Genomic DNA, 21,257 nt, shown 5'->3' on the forward strand with positions numbered 1-21,257 from the left:
AGATGAATCGCTTCGGCCGTCTCCCACTGAAAGAGGCAACCGCAGAGTCTGGACCTTCAAGAAGATTTTGCTCCCATAAAAAGATAATGTCCCGTAGAGATGTCTGTTAGAATTTGGCTGAATATATTAGACTCAGTAATTGAGCCGGCTGCCCTTTACGGCAGCGAGGTGTGGCGTCCACTAACAAATTAGAAATTAGGCAAATGGGAAAAACATCCAACTGAGACCTTGCATGTAATATTCGGTAAAAATATCTTAAAAGTAAATGGGAACGCTGCAAGTAACTCATGCGGGGTGGAATTAGGCCAATAACATTAATTCAGTGATCCCCATATCATTATAAACCCTTGCAATGAGAAGAGTTGAGTAAAGAAAACAGAACCCTCGCTGAGCTGATCCTGAGCTTTACAACTAATTGTACTAACATACACATGCCCCCAGCGACCAGAGTAATTCTGTGCATAATTACAATAAACCAAATTACAAACACAAGCAAAACATGGTTATATCACATTTGGAAACCCAAACAAAAGTAAAATGCAATGCTGTCGGCCCTAAAAATGCTGCACTATGGCAGACTTTTTGTGCTGCCTTCAATCCAACTAGCATAGTCAGAACTTCCAACTTCTTTTAGCTTTTCTAATTTATTATATCAGCTATCAGCAATCAACTACTGTTACAAACACTCTAACTGTTTCTCTATAATTTAAAACAATTAAGTATCTACTGTACCATCTTAGCAAAGTAGGAATTCTATACAGCATAAAGATTTCTATTTAAAAGGAATGCTGTTTTTCTAAACGTTGTATTCATCAAAGAATCCTGAAAAAGTCCTGAATCCTGAAAGGTCTCCACAAAAATTGATAATGATAATAAATGTTTCTTGAGCACCAAATCAGCATATTTGAATGATTTCTGTAGGATCAGGTGACACTATAGACTGGAATACTGATGCTGAAAAGCTTTGCCATCTCAGGAATAAATTATATTTTAAAATAGAATTCAAATAGAAAACTTATTAGATACCCAATAGACCCTGACGTTTTTCTGTGGGCGGAGCTTAGGTGGAGGCAGAAAGATTCCCCTGACCGCTTCACTAACGCTAGCTATGAAGTCTGTTTCGCTTGTTTTTTAATAATAACAGGAGAAATTCCGATTTTACCTGCATATGTAAGCTATAGATGCACTGTCCAGGACCGCGATTGTTATTTGAAAAGGTTAACTTTAACAGATGAAACCAGATTGGCCGACCCGCACACGCTTTTCCTCAAAGGATGGACGATCTGACAGGATTCCCTTAACGTGTATAGTTAAGAAAAACTCACAGTATCTATCTAGTCATGAAGATGTATAGTTCAATTTCAGCAGGCAACTATTTTTACAGCTACATTATTATTCCAAGCCACAATTAATCACAACAATGCATATACAATTACATATGATTAAGCATATAAATCGTCAGTTTGTTGTTTTACACACATGCACACAGACATTATTTCATACACGACATAGTGAGATGCATAAGAAATCTTTAGACGCGCCCATAACAACAAAAGACAATACTTTATTTAACCTTTTCTGATAAGAAATGTGCGCTGCAAATGCAAGCATTTTTGATGATCCTTTCTGTCCAGTTTTATCTCGTTTAACCACAGGTTTTTTGACTAGCAGTGGCATTAGGTATGCCTTAAAATTTCAAATTGGAGCCTCTACAACATCGATTCAGGCACCCAACATCACAACAAGATGATGTTTTAAGCTCCTTATGTAGCAGAATCTGCGATGTTTTGAATTGGCTGCCTCCAGCTAGCGCGTTTACGTAATTCTGACACCGGCTCTAAAAGGGTCTATAGAAAGTTATTTTAAATCATAATAATATTTAACGCTTTAAATATTGTTATTTGTAGTGCCTATAAAGCACACTAATACTGAATCTGCAACCAAGAAGCGAAACTGAACAGAGAAAGAGTGAATATTAGAAAGAATAAATAGAGAAGAGAAAGATTTATGGAACTTATTTGAAGGGGAAGTTGGTACGGTGTGGGAAATGCAGGGTATAAGGACCTGTTTACACTAGTGCGTTTTCGTTTTAAAACAGCGTTTTAGAATGAAAACAATCCCTGTTTACACTGGCATTTCTGCTGCGTTTCAGAAACGATCACTAAACAACCGAAAACGCTTGTCACGTGACCATTCATGCAGGTACAACCATAGATATATATATAGGTAGATAGGCTGGTAGATAGGTAGGTAGATAGATGTATAGGCTATTATTTAGATGGCGGACACGTCTGCGTGCTTGGAGCGATCAAATGGGGAAACTACCCATACATACATCTATGGGTACGATAATGAGCATGATGTTATTGTTTACACGATTGTAAAGGATACGCAGTGCGAATGTAGGCAGCCACGCCATCGTTTTCAAACTAGAATGAGGTCTGCAGTGTTTTCAAAAGTCTCTTTTTTCAACCTCGAAAATGCCAGAGTAGTGTAAACGAGAGGCGTAACCGTAGCAAAAGTTATGCGTTTTAAAACGAAAATGCACTAGTGTATACAGGGCCTAAGACTATGCAGTGCCTGTAATAGGGTGTATATTAGAGAGTGTAGGTTAGAGTCTGTTTCTTCCATCTGAACTACACCAAAGTCCCTTTAAGGAAAGTCAGTTAACTCTGAGGCCATCTTGGCAACATCTTGGGCAGGTATTAGTAGTCGGGAAAGTAAACTTGAATAGGGAAAGATCAAAAGACAAAACAATGTTTCAAGCTTAAGTTTCAATAACATGTCAAATCACCACTAAAATAAATATCAAGTTTGACTTCTGTCAGGGCTTCCCCTTGCAATTTTAGGAAGAAAACGTACAAGTAAAATCAAATAAATAAGGTTTGCTTTAATGTAGAGTATCAAACAAAATAACACAATGGTGTTAATTAAAGCTCAGTGTAGCACCATTATGAGAGGCAGAGGTAAGATTAGTACTCTTCATTTAGAACAACCCAGGTTCAATTCCAAGCAGGAATAAATTAATTTATCTTTTTAATAAATTAAGAAAGAACAATACTGTGGCAGTAGTAGAATAATGGGAGTCGGGATCTCATTTGGTTCCATTTGAGTTGACTTGACCTCAGTGATGAATGCTGCATTTGCTGTGACAGCTCCACTTTAATCTAATCACGCGCTACCTACTACTGTTAACATAACCTAAAAAACCCGACTGTTCAGCACAAAGGTGAACACAAAATAATGACTGCATTTTAAGATAAGAGCAATCCTAAATTAACAAGGATTTTTAATTTTACTCTCTCATTCCGTAAACATCTCACAAAACTATGTGTGATACACTTGGGCATCTTAGGAAATTTCAGATGGAAAATCATATTGTGTTCCTGTGCATTACATGCTTTACCTTGGTCACCCTACCCAGAAAACGCATTATTCTCAGTCTGCATTCATATGCTGCGTGTGTGTCTGTGTATTACCCTCAGTCTCCGTTCATATGCTGTGTAATTCCCTTTGGCCTGTTCGCGTCTCTGTCTCCACTCTATCAGGCTGTGAGCTGGTTCCCCCGGCAACGTGATGTTACACCTTCCGATTGTGGGATGGACGAGGCCTGCCGATGCTCCCGGCAGCAGCCCGAATGACACAGTTGGTTCAGTACTGAGAGTAACGTCCATCCCGCTGGCATACGTCACCCACAGAGAGCCGTCATCTCTAACGCCGTACACACTAACAGAATGAGCTGGACAGAAAGAAAAAGCTTCATAAGATTTAAATGCACTATTTTTATTATGTGAAATTAGGAGTGGGCAAAATATGTCCAAAATCTTAAATTATGATACGAGTAATTTTATTTCACAATAACAATATATATCACAATATAGTTATTTTTGCTTTAAATAAGGTCTTTATGATACCAACATTTTTGATAGCATAGAAATGTTATAATTCTTGTCACCAGTGTCAATATCACAAAAACTAATACTAGCCTAAACCTCAAGCTCAGTGAAGACAAACATTCAGCGATTAAATAAGAATAAGAAACTAATACTAGCAATAAGACAAAAGAAAAAATAAATAAGAAATGCTAAATACATTGTATAAAATAATCAAATGTATAAACACTGAATATTCTTCACGGTGTAAATTACATATATATTTCTTATTAAAGTTACAAAAGTGATTTAGTCAAGAGCCGGTGAGAGATTTTCTCTCTTTTGTGTTTGATTAACACGAATGACAGACAACAGGAATAGTAGACTGCTGTCACTTTAAGAGCTGCCTGGATCTAATATACTGTTACATGTGTTTTCTTTCTCATCTGTTTGATTGAGACCTAAATTACTTTATGAGGATACTTGCAAAGACGGGCATTTTGTCACATAAAAGTGTCTGTATTTAACCGTTCAAGGCCTAAAAAACGGCAAAAATAACTCCGTTCAATACTCCCGCACTCTTCACCTGTACGCTCCTCTCAGACAGCACTAAGAAACAGTGTCTCTGACAGTGCGCACATTTAGCGAAATTAGTTCTCTTTCACAACTGATTGCATTTCAACAGTTTAAAATCACTTATTTTTAAACCGCAGTGCTTAAAAACGTGACACGTATCACAGCAATGTCATGTGAGCATGTAACCGCGATAGAGACGATAGTCCAAAATCTCTACCATTTGAAAAATTTCTACCGGTTAATCGTGTCTACCGGTATATCGTCCAACCTTACATGAAATAATGACAGAATTTCACATTTTTTTTGTGAACTGTCCCTTTAAATGTGGCTGGAGTGTTCAAATACTTTTTGGGGCAAATATATTTGACATTATGACAAAAACTAATCTGTAGATTCGCACATATACACTCTCTCACCTTGTCGCAGTGTGTAGATGGTGTTATCCGCAGAGTGATTTGTAATTATAATAAAGTTTTCTCTGTTAGAGGCAGTGGCTTCCACTCTGACCGCTTTCTCCATGTTTCCATGGAAACTGCTGACCTCTCCAGTCGGCAAGGTCACGTTGATGAGGTGTCCGTCAGAGTTATACCTGCTCATAAACACACTTTCTGTTAGTTTGTGTGTGTGTGTGTGTGTCTGAGAGAGAAAGACTGTATTAAAGTTTAAATGAACGAGTGTAAATGCATGTGAATGTAAGGGAGTCCCCTGATGACATTTGAAACTCTAGTCAAGGTTTTGTGTGTCATAATTTAGTTTTTAATGAAATTTTCCATTCTCCCCCTGACCCTTACAACAGCAGTAAACAAAATGCTGCCGTGCCTTTAAGACCTTTGTGTAAACGCCCTCTTCGCATTTGAAATGAGAAACAAGGCTTTGCTTCACTTACATGCGGCCTGGGTTTGCTGTTGGGTCCAATATAGTTCATGCTGCTGAATTCTTCAATAACGGCCTCTTTGCAAAGACTGAATTACATTGTGACAGGATCATAAAACAATCCTCTGAAATGTGCTGAACTGTGAAGGTGGAACTGAAATGATCAGAGACCTTGTTAAAAATAAACTTGAGTCACACTTTCCTGCAGTTACAATCTAAAGGATGTTTTTTATTGTCAGTTATACACAAATTGGAACATCAGTATCTTTTTTTTAAAGTGTCTATTCTGCTTCTTCCTCATTTCCTTATTGTGACTGTGCAGGTCAAAAAAAAAATATATATAATTAATGTACTTATGACATTCTGACATACTGTATGTATGTTTTTATTTGTCTATAGTTACATTTTCTTTATTGTTAATATTTATGAAATCAATAAAGATAATTTAGATTTTTTTTAATCTTTTTGGACTGAAAAGGAATTTTTGATGTGTTAAAGTTACAAGTCATAGGTAATGGTTTGTTAATAGTGAGAATTGGACCTTACAATAAAGTCTGATCATCACTTCACTTCGTGAGGAGCTTTATCTAATCCTGTCAATCATAATGTAAATGTACACAAACAGTGGATTATCTCACTGCTGTGACAATTCTCCAGCATCCCACCAACCCTGAACTCCACCTCTACCTCTATTCATTCATTAGCAACTTAATTATTAAGTAGTCCAAGTGTTCTTAAGAGCTTTATTCAAGTCTCAGGCTGCAGTCCTGTCTTTGACAGCAAACCTAATCTGTTTACCTTCATTATACGCAGGGATTAGTGAACTCATGAACACTGTGCTAAACACACAGGACACAGTCCTATCCAACCATAGTTTCCTTTGATGGACTTTTACTTTGTCTGCTTTTTAAAGAAAGTAAAGTTTGAAATCACCTACAAACACGGCAGCTTAAACAGCTTATTTAATACACTAAATGACAATTACATAAAGGTTACGACAGAAAATATCATTAACTCTAACTATAAAAGTCAATCAAAAATGACAGAAAGAAAAACGTGTTCGGTGTGAGATACATTATAAAGGTGAATGTTAAAATCCGCTGATGCACCACAGAGGAACAGTTGACTTGACATTTGAATCTTTGTGGACAGCGAGTCATGCGATATAACGAGTGGGTGAAATCGTTCTGACATGTTTCATTTCTCTTTCTCCATTCCTAGAATAGTTTTTAGAACTAAACAGCTCCAGCTTCTCTGCTCCTAATTTATTTATGTCTTATCAATATCAATGCCAATTTATTTCATACGACTGGCCACCCACACCAATGTATAAGAATATAAGCTTTTCATTTGGCAAAGCTCTTGAGCTTTCAAAGGCTTGCATTTTAGATCAAGAGACATCAGCTGCCGTGTTCTCCTCTACTCAAAATGTTGTTGAGTCTGCCTGAAATGCTGGTTTCTTCCTCATCTATACATCTTAGGGCCTTTTTCCTTCCTTTCCTTGCTCACTGGGGGGTTGTAAGCCACTATTTTTCTTTTCCTTTTATCTTCTTTATTTTTCTATTTTCTCAAAGCTGCTTTGGAACAATGTGTATTGCAAAAAGCACTATACAAATAAACATGATTTGAAAAGGGACTAAATGGATTGACTGTGCAGGGATAAGCACCTAATCCACATGGTTTACGATACTGTATTCTCATTAAAACTCCACTGTAATCTTGTTCTAAAACTATATTTCTGCATTTTCTGAAGAAAATACGAGTGGAGTGGTTACTATGCGGTTGCTAAGGTGTTCTGAGTGGTAGGAGAAACAGTGACAGTGATGCTCACATTAGCAAGCACAACTAATATGGCTATGTGTCAAAACTTAATGAGCTACCTACCTAGACACATTTTTGGGCATCATATTTGAACGTTTGAATCGATCATTCGAACGCCTTCGTCTCGCCTCACTGGTTGCCAGACGCTTTCACCAAGACACTAATGCATGCATATTGAGCAGCCTCTCACTTTTGCAAATCAAATCGACAGGCACAAAATCACTTTCCCAAAATTTCACTATTCCTCAATGGTGGAATGATCTTCTGAACTCTCTCAAGTTCCTCGGCACATTCAAAAATGTCTATATTAGGGGTCTCAAACTCAAAATGATTTTCAGGTGGAGGGCCAGCTGTAAGTTTTTTTACAACCATATAATTTTAGTAGAGATATTCATATTTTCCTTACACCTAGATGTGCATGTTTAGTTGACTAATGATGCCTGAGATTGTTTTCCTGCAATTTTCTGTTTACAGATCAGTCAGGTACAATAGACGGCCCATTAAAAGACCAGAAACCTCACAAGCTGGCTTTGATTTAGCATTTGACTCAATGCTATTTTTGCTCTTTTTAAAATTAATTAAATAAATAATAATCTACTTGCTATTCTCACATTGCCGCTCCCTTTCATCTCTATTCTAGCTTGAATTTTTCTGAGCAATTCTAGAACTCTGAATTGCAGTACTTCTCATGCAATGATTCATTTTTGTTGTATTCCTTATTTGTAAATTACTGTGGATAATGGCTAAACAATCAACTCCAAAAGGTAAAACGCCTTTAAAAATGAAAATTCCCCAAACAAAGTTTAGATAGGCAGCTAGGTTTTGAGACACAGCCTATCTGATCAGAAGAATAAAAAAAAAAAAAAAACACTTTTTATCTCAAGTCATTACTGCATGCATATCAGATCTAAGAAATATCCCTGTACCAGGGGCGCTTGTTGACAAGTTTGCAACACCTACGTTGGCGCATATTCTGCTTTGAGGTTTCTGAAATATTCAGTACTTATTACTTCTGGATGAGGGAACTGATCAAAGTCAACATACCATTTCCGCTAATTCTTTTGGTGTTGTGTGCAGAACAGAATCTTGCAACACAATTTAAATAAGCTTCCCCACTGTTGCTGAATAAGCTACAGGCTTACAGAATTACATATCAACCCATTTAAAAATGATAAACAAATATATTAACAAACATTCTAACAAAAATGTAATTAACATTAGTTAATACATTTTCATACAAGTATCATGAACTAAAAAACATTTTTTTTTTACTTGTATTATTTTAGCTTAATGTTAATTTCAATATATACAAATACATTTTAACATTTCAGTAATGCAATATAATATATAATATAATATAATTGTATTTGTTTTCAGTTTTGTTAATAAATTAATAAATTCTGTTAAAATGTATTATTGTTAGCTCATGATACCTAATGCATTAACAAATATTAACAAATAGCAATTGTAAATTGTCATCACCCCAGAAATATTGGTGTTTGTTATTATCATGTGCAATTGTGTTTTAATTCTATTAATCATCATTAGTTAATGTAATTTTGCTAATATTAATATTAATATGTGGTAAACTAACAAAAGACAGCATTTTTTACTGCATTTATTATACTATGTTAATGTTAATTTTTACATACATCATACCAACACATTATAACACATATAATGCATTTAAATAAATTAGTAATCTGTTTTAACATAGTAAATGTTGTTACAAATGGTTGCTTATTGTTAGATCATGATATCTAATGAATTAACAAATGATACCGCAAAAAAATAGGGCTTTCTGTTTACTGCTTGTGCCTTTGGCTATTATTAGGCTTTACAGGACATGTATTAAACCAAACTATGATTTTTGTGCTTCTCCCACAAACCACAACGTTTGAGTATGCACTAGTATGCTTCAGGAGGGGGCAGTGTCTCACAACAGACTGAACACAGGGAGCCAGGCATGTGATCTGCCTCAACACTACACCATGAGCTGCATGAAAACGTGTAGATGTGTGTTTATGTGTGTGTAAACAGTGTGTGAAAGGTCACCGAGTTGATCAAACAAAAAGGAGAGAAAGAGAGAGAGGAAAAGAAGCCCCTGACATTTTCACACTAAATTAGAACTTGCAGCTCAGTCTCACAAATCCCTGAAAATGCCCATGCAAACAGTTTAAACTCACACACACGCACGCGCCCACAAACTCGCAGGTACCCAGGGTCTTTCATAGTGAAATCAGAAGAGGATACAGAGTTCTTTTCTTTATTGGATATATTAAGGCTGAGTGATTTTCATTGCAGCAGAAAAACACGCAGCTTGAGAAATCGAACTGCTGCACTCCTTCAAACGATCTCAGGTAACACTGTCGATCAGACTGTATTAGATTATTTTCCTTCTGATAAATTCTGATAAAACGTGATTAGATTAGACGCAGGTAAAGATTAATCTATGTTGGGAGGGAATTTGCTTTATATACAGTACAGCAGAAACTTGCTACTCTTCCTGCTAATAAACAGCTTTAGACTATCAGAGTGCGCAAGTGAGGCTGCGTGGCAGCTGAAATAGACTCTAAAGGAAGCAAAGACAGGATATGACACACCAAAACGAAGACAGATCGCGCTATCACTCGCGCCTATAAATCAAGCGATACAGCGCACTCTCCTGATGAGAGAGGGACAGACAAAGGGAGAGTAAAAGAATGGCATCACTTACTCGTAGACAGTAGTCCAGCCGTTCTCGTTGCTGATAGTGGCGAGCAGCCCCGTGTTGCCGTAGTAACTGAGCTGCGCGAGGTCGTGCGCGAGAGCAGAGATGCGCTTCAGCATTCCTGCGTTGCTGATGGTCAGCCAGTAGACTTGGCCGCCTGGGGCAACGAGCCACAGGGGCACGCCATTAGCATCCCGCCGCAACTGCGCTATCGTGCCCTCCCTGTTTGCTATGCTGCTCAGGTGGCCCTCGGGGGTGTATGTGAAGTTAAGCAGGTATTCCCCCGTCACCAGGCTACGGGTGAACAGATGAGTGCCGTTTGGACTGAACAGATAGAGCTCTTGGTCTGCAACCGAGGTGAGCTCGTACAGCCCCTCGGGAGTGAGCTGAGGATGGTTAGCCGCGAGCCGGCGTATCCGCACGTTCCCGAGGTCGGCGATGTAGAGGGAGCCATTAGGAGAAACCGCCAGAGACGAGGGAGACTTCAGCTTGGCGTCACGAGCATAACCTCCGTCACCTGGGGAGAAATTTGTGGAGAGAATGAGAAAAAGCAGCAGAAAGAAATGGAAGTCTAGTTCATTAGGCATTCAGTGTTGGGCTTAACGATTAACCCTCAGACACCCGCTGCAGTAAAATTGCAACACTTGTCTACAGTAGTTAAAAAATAAAGATTTTTCAATAATTAAACCTGCGTGCAACAGCAGCTCAGATTCTTACATGTGTCATAGCAACACGTTTGGCAGGGAAATATGTACAAATTGAATCTCCCAGCATGCTACTGTCACACAACAAGCTGCCTACTGACACACTGCTGACACACTGATCAAATGCAGCAAAAAAAAAGTAATTGGCCCCCCAAAAAGCACTGGACTTGTAATATATAGAAATATATAATCATTTGCATTTTTCATTTCACAATTGAATGGAATAAAAAGAACGAAATATACTTGTAACACTAGTCAGTAAATTATTGTTTTCTTTAATGTTTTGACAGGAGGCTCTTACACTCACCAAGGTTCCTTTTATTTGAAAAAAAGAACAGTAAAAACAGTATTGGGAAATATTATTGCAATTTTTAACAATTGTTTTCTTCTTCAATATATTTAAAATGTCATTTATTCCTGTGATGGCAAAGCTGAATTTTCAGCTTTCATTCACTGTCTTAAGATGTGTGATAGACTGCTCATTACAAACTTATTTTATAAATAGAAATCTTTTGTAACACTATCATTATAAATGTCTTTGCCACTTTTGATAAATTAATACTTTCCTTCAAAAGAAAAAAACCTGAACGGTAGTGTATGCACCTACCGAAAGGAAAAAATGTATTGGACTCATGATGTGGTACATATACACTAAACATCGTCAAGTAGGGCAATAAACAATATAACAATATTAGTATACAAAAATATATAGAGAGACAATTGAGTAAATCAAGGATAAACTATTCCTAATGATTTTCAACATAGGCAAGTAAACCATTAGTGAGTGTAAGAGGGCCGCTCTCAGATGAACATACTCAAGTTTCAGCTGTCTAGCTTACTGGAAAGGCTTTTACAGAAGTCAATGCAACTGCACTGTATGCATTCAGAAGTAATTCTTCTAGGATTATGACATTTTATGAGAGTGTCAGAGGATTGCTCTGAAATTACCATATCTGAATTTCAGCCTCCTAGCTTGCTGGGAAGGTTGCTCAAGAAAGCCAATTTGTATACTTTATTATAACAGTGGTGAAATTTTGCTACCTTCAAATCCCAGTGTTGCAATTTTTCAAAACTCACCCAAGTCAAAATCTGCATTAAAAATTCATAATTTTTATAACCAGTGGTTATAAAAAAAGAGTTTGACATGGAAAAATAACACAGCATTAATATGAATAACCCAAATGAAAATCACTGTGTTTAGCAGTTTTGGTGCACGTTTATCTCACCTGAGAAACACTCGCAGTTAGGGTCAATCTTACAATCACATTCACTGGTCGCCCCCGCGATTATGACCATTTCTCCATTTGTGGAGACCTCTTGTATGCGGCTGTGCTTCCGGTCGTCAGTTTCGGCGATGTACAGAGTCCCCTGGTGGCTGACAGCGATTGCTTTCGCTCCCTCCAGCACTGAACGCACCGCTGTTTTCCCCAGAAGAACCGGTTCAATACTGGCCATGGGGCAATGGATGGGTCGTCCAGCAACCACACGCACCTGCTGGGACTCACTCACCTGGAGCACAAGGTTATTATCGAGAACGTAGAGAGAGTTATCCAGCGGACTCACTGCCAGGTCTGTGGGCCACTCTAAACGCACCTGTGGATACACAAATGTATATTATTAACTCCTATGAATGTGAAAAGTGTGATTTTCATCATGACAGATTTCACAGCCACTCTCATCTGCTCACGGCCCATTCAGATGTACTCTCTCCAGCTGATGTGAAGGACAGTGAGTTGTCTCATTTTGACTATTATTATACCGATTTATATGTAACATCAGTGGGCAGGACTGTTTTACACTATATATACAGCGAAGAGATGAAACAGGGAGGAATGTGAAAGTACCAAACAAGTGAAGAAATGATATCATACAGTGTCTTGTATTGTGTGGACATGGTTTGGATTTACAAAATCTGAGAGCGAGCAGAAATATATTCTCTGCAAACTGTGTCGCACGCCGGTCATCTGGAGGTGGAAACGCCAAAACTACTTTTCACCACTGGAGGTGGAAAAACCTCTTTTACCAACAAAAAATGTAATGCTAAACTATGAGAGCCAAAAGATGCACCCTGCCTCCACTGATCCATTTAACAACATTAGTTTTGCTGCTTTGTTTCTTATGTTTCAAAATCTAGTGATGCATAATAAGGCTGCTTTTGCACTGATGCTAGACATATTTTGTTATGAATATACCCCAAAATATAATGAAAAATATTATACACATTGAAAAATACAATGATTATATATGTATAAGTATTTTATTATAAATTAAATTATGCATCATTCATAACATTATATATTACATTACATACACACTCGCACAGTAACACATACACAGTATATATATTGTGTGATGTGCACCAACTGAAAATACATAGACCATATAATCCAATGAGATGCAGCACCTTTCATTTATAAAGTATTTAACTAAATTGATTATTTAAAAAGTATTAACACATGGTTAGTTAATATATACTAGAGTAACTCAAATGTGACGAAACTGGAAACTTAATACAAATCCAAAGCAGCATTCTAAAACAATATTTTACAATTTATACACATAAAATATATGAAGTTAAGTGAGTGAATATTTAGAAAAAGTGAACTATGAATAATTTTTTAACTATGAAAATAATGTAAAAAAATGCAGTCACTCAGTAAGTCTACGGTCTACTGTCATTAAAATAACCATGTGGACTGCAATCATATAACGCAGGGGCAGGGAGCAGTAGCACTGTTCGAGTCTGGAGGAAAAAAAATACCCCCTTGGCTATCTAAACCCATGATATTAACCATTTCCCTGTTAAATTTCCTGTAAAAAAAACTACATTGTGATATATACCATAACAGTGATAATATTTTAGTCATAGCACCCAGCCCTAATGTGCAGCCAGGTACAAAAACCACATCTTGTGGTTGGTTGTGTGTGTGTGTGTGTGTGTGTGTGTGTGTGTGTCCGTAGCTGCCTGACAGCCGGACAGTATTGAGTGTGAAGTGTGTCATATTCCAGGCATGCTGGGAATTATGCAGATTTCAGTGCTTCTTTTACCCAGTGGCCTGCGGCACCTCATTTCCCCTTCTCTCGCGCTCTCTCTCTCTCTCTCTCTCTCTCTCTCTCTCCTCACTGTCTGATTCTTATTCACACACAACACACCCCGCCGGATGAACTGTGAAGAAGTCCAGTGTGTGTGTATGTGTGTAGATGGCAGTGAGAGAGCGAGAAAGAGAGCGAGAGAGAATGAAAGAGAAATCAAGGGACAGTCTGCCAAAAATTGATGCTATTCAGAAGCGGGAAGAATTGTATCTGACTTTGAAGGGAGAGCGGTCCTGCAGATTTAACGAGGACACACTAAGTTAAACTGCAGGGGGAGAGAGAGAGACAGAACGAGAGAGTAAAATAGATTTTTAAGAGCACTTTAAAAGAAAGACGTGGAATTGCCTTATGTTTGAGAAAGGCTTTACGATTTTAGTGTTCGAAATGGATAGAACAGAAAAAGGCAGAAACCTCAAAGGATGGAGAGAGAAAGAGAGGGAGAGAGATAAAAGAAAAGTAAGGATGTTGCTGCAAGCTGTATAATGTAACTCTGTAGCACCAGAGAGACCTTCGGTATCAGCACTTTCTCACTCTTGAGGTGAACAGTGAAAAGTGTGTGCGCGTGAATCCTGTGGAGCTGAAGGAAAAGGTTGAAAGAAAGACAGCGAGAAGGAGGGAGAGCGAGGGTTGGTCGAGACTCTTGCTGTGTGGGGTGTGTATGAAGGGTTTCCTTCATCTTTTAGCTCCTCAGCTTCTGTGTGCTGTTATTCACTTCATTTAAGCGAGGATTTGAGAAGACATACTGACAGATCATTTTTTTCTGATGTCTGCACGCAAACAGAAAGTTAAAAGCGTGTGTGACTGCCTTTAACTAAAGTTAAACGGTTATTAAACTGACAGAGGTAGGCCATATCTATCTTATGCGTACACAAATGATCTGTAAATTTGTGTGTGTATAAAATGTACAAGACTGGGTGAAGGTATAACATTTCCAATGAATCTCAAACTTAATTTGAACAATCCTGATATTTCTTAAAGGTGTCCTATTATGCTTTTTCACTTTTTGAATTTTAGTCAGTGTGTAGTGTGTATGTTTGGGCATAAAACGATCTACAAAGTTACAAATCTCAAAGTCCACTCCAAAGGGAGATATTTAGTTTAAAAAAAAATCCCTTTTCAAGAACTACAACAAACGGCTCGTTTGGACTACAAAGTTGCTTTCCTGTATTTATGACATCACAAATTGTAAATCCCGCCTACAGAAATATTTGGGGGTGGGGAGAACGCTTGGTTGAGCACTGCACGTTTCAAAATCGAAACCCAGTGCGGGTGTTTTTATATCACTGTATTTTCTGATGGAAACCAACTATTTTCAGAAAATGTTGGATGTCATTTTCATTTAATTTTGCATATAATGTCTGATAAAGCAGTGCTTGTGAGCAGAGCTCTGCTTTGTGTACAGCGTTACTCTCCCGCTCCAACAGCGCCTCCAGCTGGCAGAGAATTCATTTGCATATATATGCGGCCACAAATAGTGTAAATCTGTGGGACTATGGTATAAATAAATTCAACTGTATAACAGTTTCAGTGCAATTCATGTTATGTCATGTTATGTTAGAATTAAAGAACAATAAATATAATACATATTACCGTTGCACTTATCTGTACATAGTCAATGCAGTTATTTTTAAGCTGTTGTTGACATCCTATCTAAAACATGATTTAGCCAAAAAAACAACAACAACAACAACAAAAATAACATTACCACTTTAATATGTTTTGCAATATCCGTGCATGCAAAGGTTCTGCACGATCCTCTTGTTCAATATTCTCGGGGTCTGAACTGATATAGCAATATTGACGAACTTGCTGTTCTGGCAAGGGGCGGGGCAATACTGAAACGCCGTCTAAGCTGTTTACCAATCACAATGGTCTGAGACAGCTAACCAATCACAACACATTTCATTTTTCGGAAGGCGGGTCTTCATCAAACCAGGAACTAATCAAGCCGTTTGTGTCAGTCTGGGGAGAGAGGTGTTGTAATAATGTCAATTATGTGAAAAATAATGCGATTTTCGAACCACCAAGCATGAGAGCATGTCCTAGTACACCCCCAAAACAAATTCAAGACTTTATAAAAGAGCATAATAGGACCTTTAAAATCTACCTTTTTCAGTGTTTGTTGTATTTGTACGTTGTCCCAAAACATATTTTTATTGTGTTCTGTTCAACTAACTCACAAAAATGCATTGTTTGGGCCCTGTTGTCATATTTTAAAATGAATATTTTCCTGAAAGTTCCCTGCATCGTGTTTTGCACTGCTTTTCAGCGGCGGTGTTGACTCTTTGGTGACATGGCAAAAGAAATCATGTCTTTCCTGACTTTGAATGTGCTGCAACAAAAACTCTATGTACATAACGGCAAGAAAGTGTCTTTCTATTGAGTTGTACTTGTGGGGCAAAAACAGACTTTCAACATGATCAGTGTAGCCTGACTAACAAACATGTAACTGTTATTTTTTGGTGAATGAATCAGTGTTAATCTGATTAATGAACAATTTAATCTTATGAACATGTTTTTTTTGTGCTAATCAGAATCATATTGCATGACCAACATGACCCAATTCACAAAAATAGATTTGTATGGGACGGTGAATCAAAACATGCAGTGTAGTCTGACTGATGAACAAATGACTGTTCTATGCTGGTTCTTTTAGTGAATTGACAACATACAGTGTAGCCCAAAACAAAAGTGAGTCGGTTCTTTTAATCACTAATGGTTAAAACGAATTAACAGTTTAAAAGATGATAATGTTGATTTTTTTTATATGATGGCAAAATGGACATTGTAAGTGAAAAATATATATGCAAATATATTAAAACATAGTTGACAGCTTGTGAATTAAAAGTGAATCAGGAAATCTGCATTGATATCCAGTCCTAAACATGAAAAATGCACTGTATTTATTGTTGTACCCTAGTATGTATTTGAAATATGACTGTTTGCTTCATACATATACTGCAAAATAACCTTGGGACCAGCTGATTAAAAGTAATTGCAAAAATATCTAAGAAAAATGAAGTTAGTTCTGAGAAAAGGTCAAGTATTACTTGTTTGCAAAAGCCACTTGGCTTGATATTTTGTTTCTAATGCAATGACATTCATACATTACGTTTGGTTTATTCTAAATGCTTTTTGGAGCCACCGAATGTAAATTTGCACGAGTGTGTGTGTTTTGTTCACCTGGCTGATGTCCATTCGAGAGTCGCAGCTGATTGGCTGGGAGGATGTGAGTCCGTTTGACCCGATGATGGTTGTTATTACTCCTTTGTCATCAATCTTACGGATCGTTGATCCGTCAACAAAGTAAATGAACCCGTGCTTGTCCACTGCGATACCTGCAGGACAATAGGACACACACACAGTCATTTCTCTCCATCTCTTTCAGTTTTAATGTGCTTTATTGGCATAACAAATAATGTTACAATTTGTACTGGTGATGCAGTCACAGCTTAACGGTGCAATGAAGAAAGACGAGTTTCACCGTCTCAGCCAGTAAATTCCTCTGTGTGCAATCATTCTGTTCACATCATCTTAAATATATGCAAATTATCTTATATATGCAGATTTATGCGAAGTGACATCAGATATGCAAAAGAATCCGGTATTTCTTTTCATTGTTCATACAATTTCTATCTTTCATTTGTCTTGTTCTATTCGAATGCTTGCAAATCATCTTGCGTTGTGCAAGGCAACTCCGTTTTACATTTAAATCGAACGATGCACAAACATACATTTCTTACAGTTTAATTAAAACTGATCTGTAGCACAAATACACCTCCAGGCCACTAACATCAGGAAACAATCGCCACCCTCATTGTTGTCAAAGACTTCATTGTGCTTTATTGTTTCTTTAAAGACGTCTGTTCCACAGATCTTTCAAAGCATACAGTTTGTAAGGAGCCAACTATGCTCTGAGTGGAATATTAACTTAATGTTGTTTAGTATGCGCCGTATACAGCCACCTCATTTTTATTAAGAGCAAGCTAGACAATATTTCACAGTAAATTCATGGCATGTAAAAAGTTGTCATACTAAAAAATAAAAATTATTATTGCAATTATCGAATATAATTTTATGTCTTACCTATAATGATCAAATAATGGGTCAAGAAATATGTTATAAAAAAAAATCACAGCTGATATTATCTCTGGCTAATTAGTCACACTGGAAACTGAAGGTCAAGTTGAGTGCACTGCACTGTGGGATGTAGTATTCTGTACAAATCCAGTGGCAAATCCATGTATTCTGTGCTTCTATACAGGCTACATTCTGCCGCAGTAGTAAGAGTAGTAAGGTAGTACTGTATACTATTTGGAACACCTCCACACAAATAAGCACAGAGGTTATGATTTTTTTTTTTTTCTATGTTGCTGATATTTTTATCCTCCAGAGGGATTTCACTCTGAAGTGGGAACAGGCTTATATAACCATCTCTCACACACACATTAGAGTTTCTTATGGCAAATAGCACTGTGTGTGTGTGTGTGTGTTTGCGGCTTTCCTTTCCCTTCTCTAATTTGCTCTCTTTATTCTCGCTCTCTCCCTCTAATGAGAATCACAGAGATAAGCAGACATATTGGTCTGTTCTCACCACGTTGATTTACTGTGGGAGAGATCGAGTCACACACAGCCATACACACACACACACACACACACATGCAGTGCCAGATGTTTTAAATGCTTTATTTGGATTCACAATTAAGATAATACTAACAGGATCCACATATTTTTGGAGACAGTATTATGGCAAGAAAATCTGCCCAGAGAGTGCATCTCAACACAGCTCCGGTAAATGACAGCTCACACATGTCAGTATGGATAGCAGTAACAGCACCTTCTCCATATGGATAAACTGCCTATAATAGCTGACAAAGAGCAGTACTTCACTAGTGGCATCGCCTGTTTCTTTCCCAACCCACACTGTAAAAACGGAATATGTGCAGCTGCTTCCTTAAGGAGCTTATTTTCTACCTGTCATGACCCTTAAAATGACTTAAACTAATATAGTCAGGCTGACTCAATCACATTTAAACAATATTTTGACATATTTTGGAGCCAATATGTATGGATAATCTATGTTGATCTTGAAAAGGACCAGAAATCAATGCAACAGTTTACATTTACCACCAAACACCAATTTGCCAGTAAAACCATCCTCCATTTACAAATCAAGTCTACAGCAAACATCCATTTATTAATCATTTTCTTATACATTTGGCAAGCTGCCAAAATAGTGTGTTAATGTGACGTAAACCAATCCATTTTATCAGTTTCATTGCTTTATAGGGGAGACCTGGCTAGTTGTCACAAGGGCAATCATAAAAACATGTTTTTAATGTTTGCTATTATTTGGACTTTTGTCTACATATAATTGTAACATCTCAATTCCAATTATTAAAACCAACTTATTATTAATCCAATTATTGTAAGTTATCAGATGTGTTTAATATATTATAATTTTAATGTTTTAATATTTTTTTTTCGTTGGCCAAAATAATAGTTTGATATTTCTGTATAATACCATTCCCATTTTTTTATTGAATTATGTGCTGCATTATTGTTTTACTTTTTAAATTTAGTTGCAAAGCCATTAAATAGCCTCTAATAGGGTATTTAGTGGCAGACTGCCATTATGAAAACTGATCTGTATCATTTTTCCTGGGCAATAACAGTGGAAATGTTCAATAGTTTTTCTTTATTTTCTTTCTTTATTTTTTTTTGTGGCCAAGACTTTGATGTATGTCTCTATAGAGAAACTGATTTTAAAAAGTAAATAAATTCTGAAATATTCACTGGAGTAGCCCCAGTCTCCCCTATTTTTATTCTTCAGTTTACAGTACACATTAATCTACTATTCAGTCATAATGAGCGGCATACAGCCTTTTAATTGCAGAGCATCCATTCAGACTTGTGTGCAAAAAAACAATACAGATCATGTTGTGCTGTAAACCAGACAGAAATACATGTGAAGACACACACACACACACACACACACACACACACTAGCCTTATTGCAGAAATTCTATCTGCCTCAATAAGCCTGTTTACAAATGCATCTTGTTATGGGTGCTAATTACGAGGCATATTACCCACTTAACGAGCATAACGAGCTTAATTATTTATTCTGCCTTCATAGGGGTATACCTCCCTCTGCCCTTCAAAGGGTCCTGAAGACACAGAGAGACCCCCAGGTCCAGAACCATCTTTTCTTACTTATCTTCTAAAATTCAAAATGCTGGTTTGATTGAAAATGATCAGAGGAGCAGCTAATCATCACACACATATACAATTCAAAAGCAGACCACATTAATTTAGACTTCAGGAGTTTTTCCTCTTCGCTGAATCTACTGGACTCAGACTGAACTGTTGCCTGTCTGTTGTCTCCTCGCCTCTCTCTCTCTATTTCTCTTAAACTCTTGGCTGGCATCAGACCAGACAGCGAGCACCCTATCCTACAGGGACCTGTGAATTAATGTGCCCTTTTCTCCTATCTCACTCCACCCTGAATCCAAGATTTCAGTGAATCATAAAGAGCTGCATCTGTACCACACACTCACCCACATTCTGAGCTTGTACAGCACATATACACAGCACACGCTGACATAAACATACAGTGTGGACACATACTGTACAGCAGAATCCCAGAGGAGTTGCTCAGCGGTTGCTCCATCAGGATACTTAATGGAGAAGCATACTTAAGGGATTACAATGTTTTTCCTAAAATGTTTTAACCATCTGATAACTAATTAAACCAAAAAAGGAAGATGAAATCTACAACTAATTAGATTTCTTATCTTTTTTTTTTGGTGCATAAGGACATTTCTTTTTGCTATCAATGTTAAAAAGAGTTGAGCTGCTTAATTTTTTTTTTTTTTGTAAAAACCATGATGCATTTTTTTCATTTTTTGATAATGTTTTTTTTCTTGAGAGAACATCACAAATGTTTTTATGTCTCAAGATGTCTTAAAAATAGGACAAAACAAACAAAAATGAAGATATTACTTATTTTAGCCCTAATGAAAAAGTAATAATTAAAACACATTTATTTCATACTAAGTATATTTCAAATCTATTAAAATATTTACCGACATATTGCTTCAGATTTACCGATATAAAATTATAATAAACTTTTTTGAAGTACTACTTACACTGTAATAAAAAAAATTGTTTCAAAAAGTTGTTTGAACTTGAAATAATATGTTACCTCGCTGACTTAAAATTTCAAGTTGACTAAACTAAACATTTTAAGTCAGTAGGGTAACAAATTATTTTAAGTTGAACTGTTTTTTTTTTTTTTTTTTTTTTTTACAGTGTAAGCACAATACACATTTCTTAATATTAAGCCTAAAATGTTTTAATATCACTACTGATAAGTATTGTATGATCCTTAAATAATATCATTCTTTAAATGCAAAATAGTTAAAGTGTACCGGATGTATACTAGCAATAGTTCCAATCAAATATACATCAGTATGTCTTTAGTTGGACTTCAGCATTACTTCTGTACAAGTACAAAATTACAAAGTACAAAATTTGTTGTTCCAATGTAACAGACTAAGTATAGCAGTTTAGTGTGCTAAAAGTATACCAGTTTAGCATACTAAA

The 21,257-nt window shown here is 36.9% G+C and overlaps 1 protein-coding gene across 1 annotated transcript in view; it reads right to left on the reverse strand.

Moving 5' to 3' along the window:
* Positions 1 to 21,257, reverse strand: part of LOC306870169 (teneurin-1-like) — a gene marked incomplete at its 5' end in the record, with an annotated part of 124,477 nt that overhangs the window by 12,556 nt on the left and 90,664 nt on the right. Inside the window, 5 exons of the mRNA XM_079417277.1 lie at positions 3,480 to 3,726; positions 4,849 to 5,037; positions 9,859 to 10,369; positions 11,783 to 12,149; positions 16,833 to 16,987. Of these exons, the coding sequence (XP_079273403.1) occupies positions 3,480 to 3,726; positions 4,849 to 5,037; positions 9,859 to 10,369; positions 11,783 to 12,149; positions 16,833 to 16,987 (1,469 nt within the window). The remainder of the gene's footprint in view (positions 1 to 3,479; positions 3,727 to 4,848; positions 5,038 to 9,858; positions 10,370 to 11,782; positions 12,150 to 16,832; positions 16,988 to 21,257) is intronic.

This window comes from Barbus barbus, assembly GCF_936440315.1.
Source record: "Barbus barbus genome assembly, chromosome: 5".
Taxonomy (NCBI): Eukaryota; Metazoa; Chordata; class Actinopteri; order Cypriniformes; family Cyprinidae; genus Barbus; species Barbus barbus.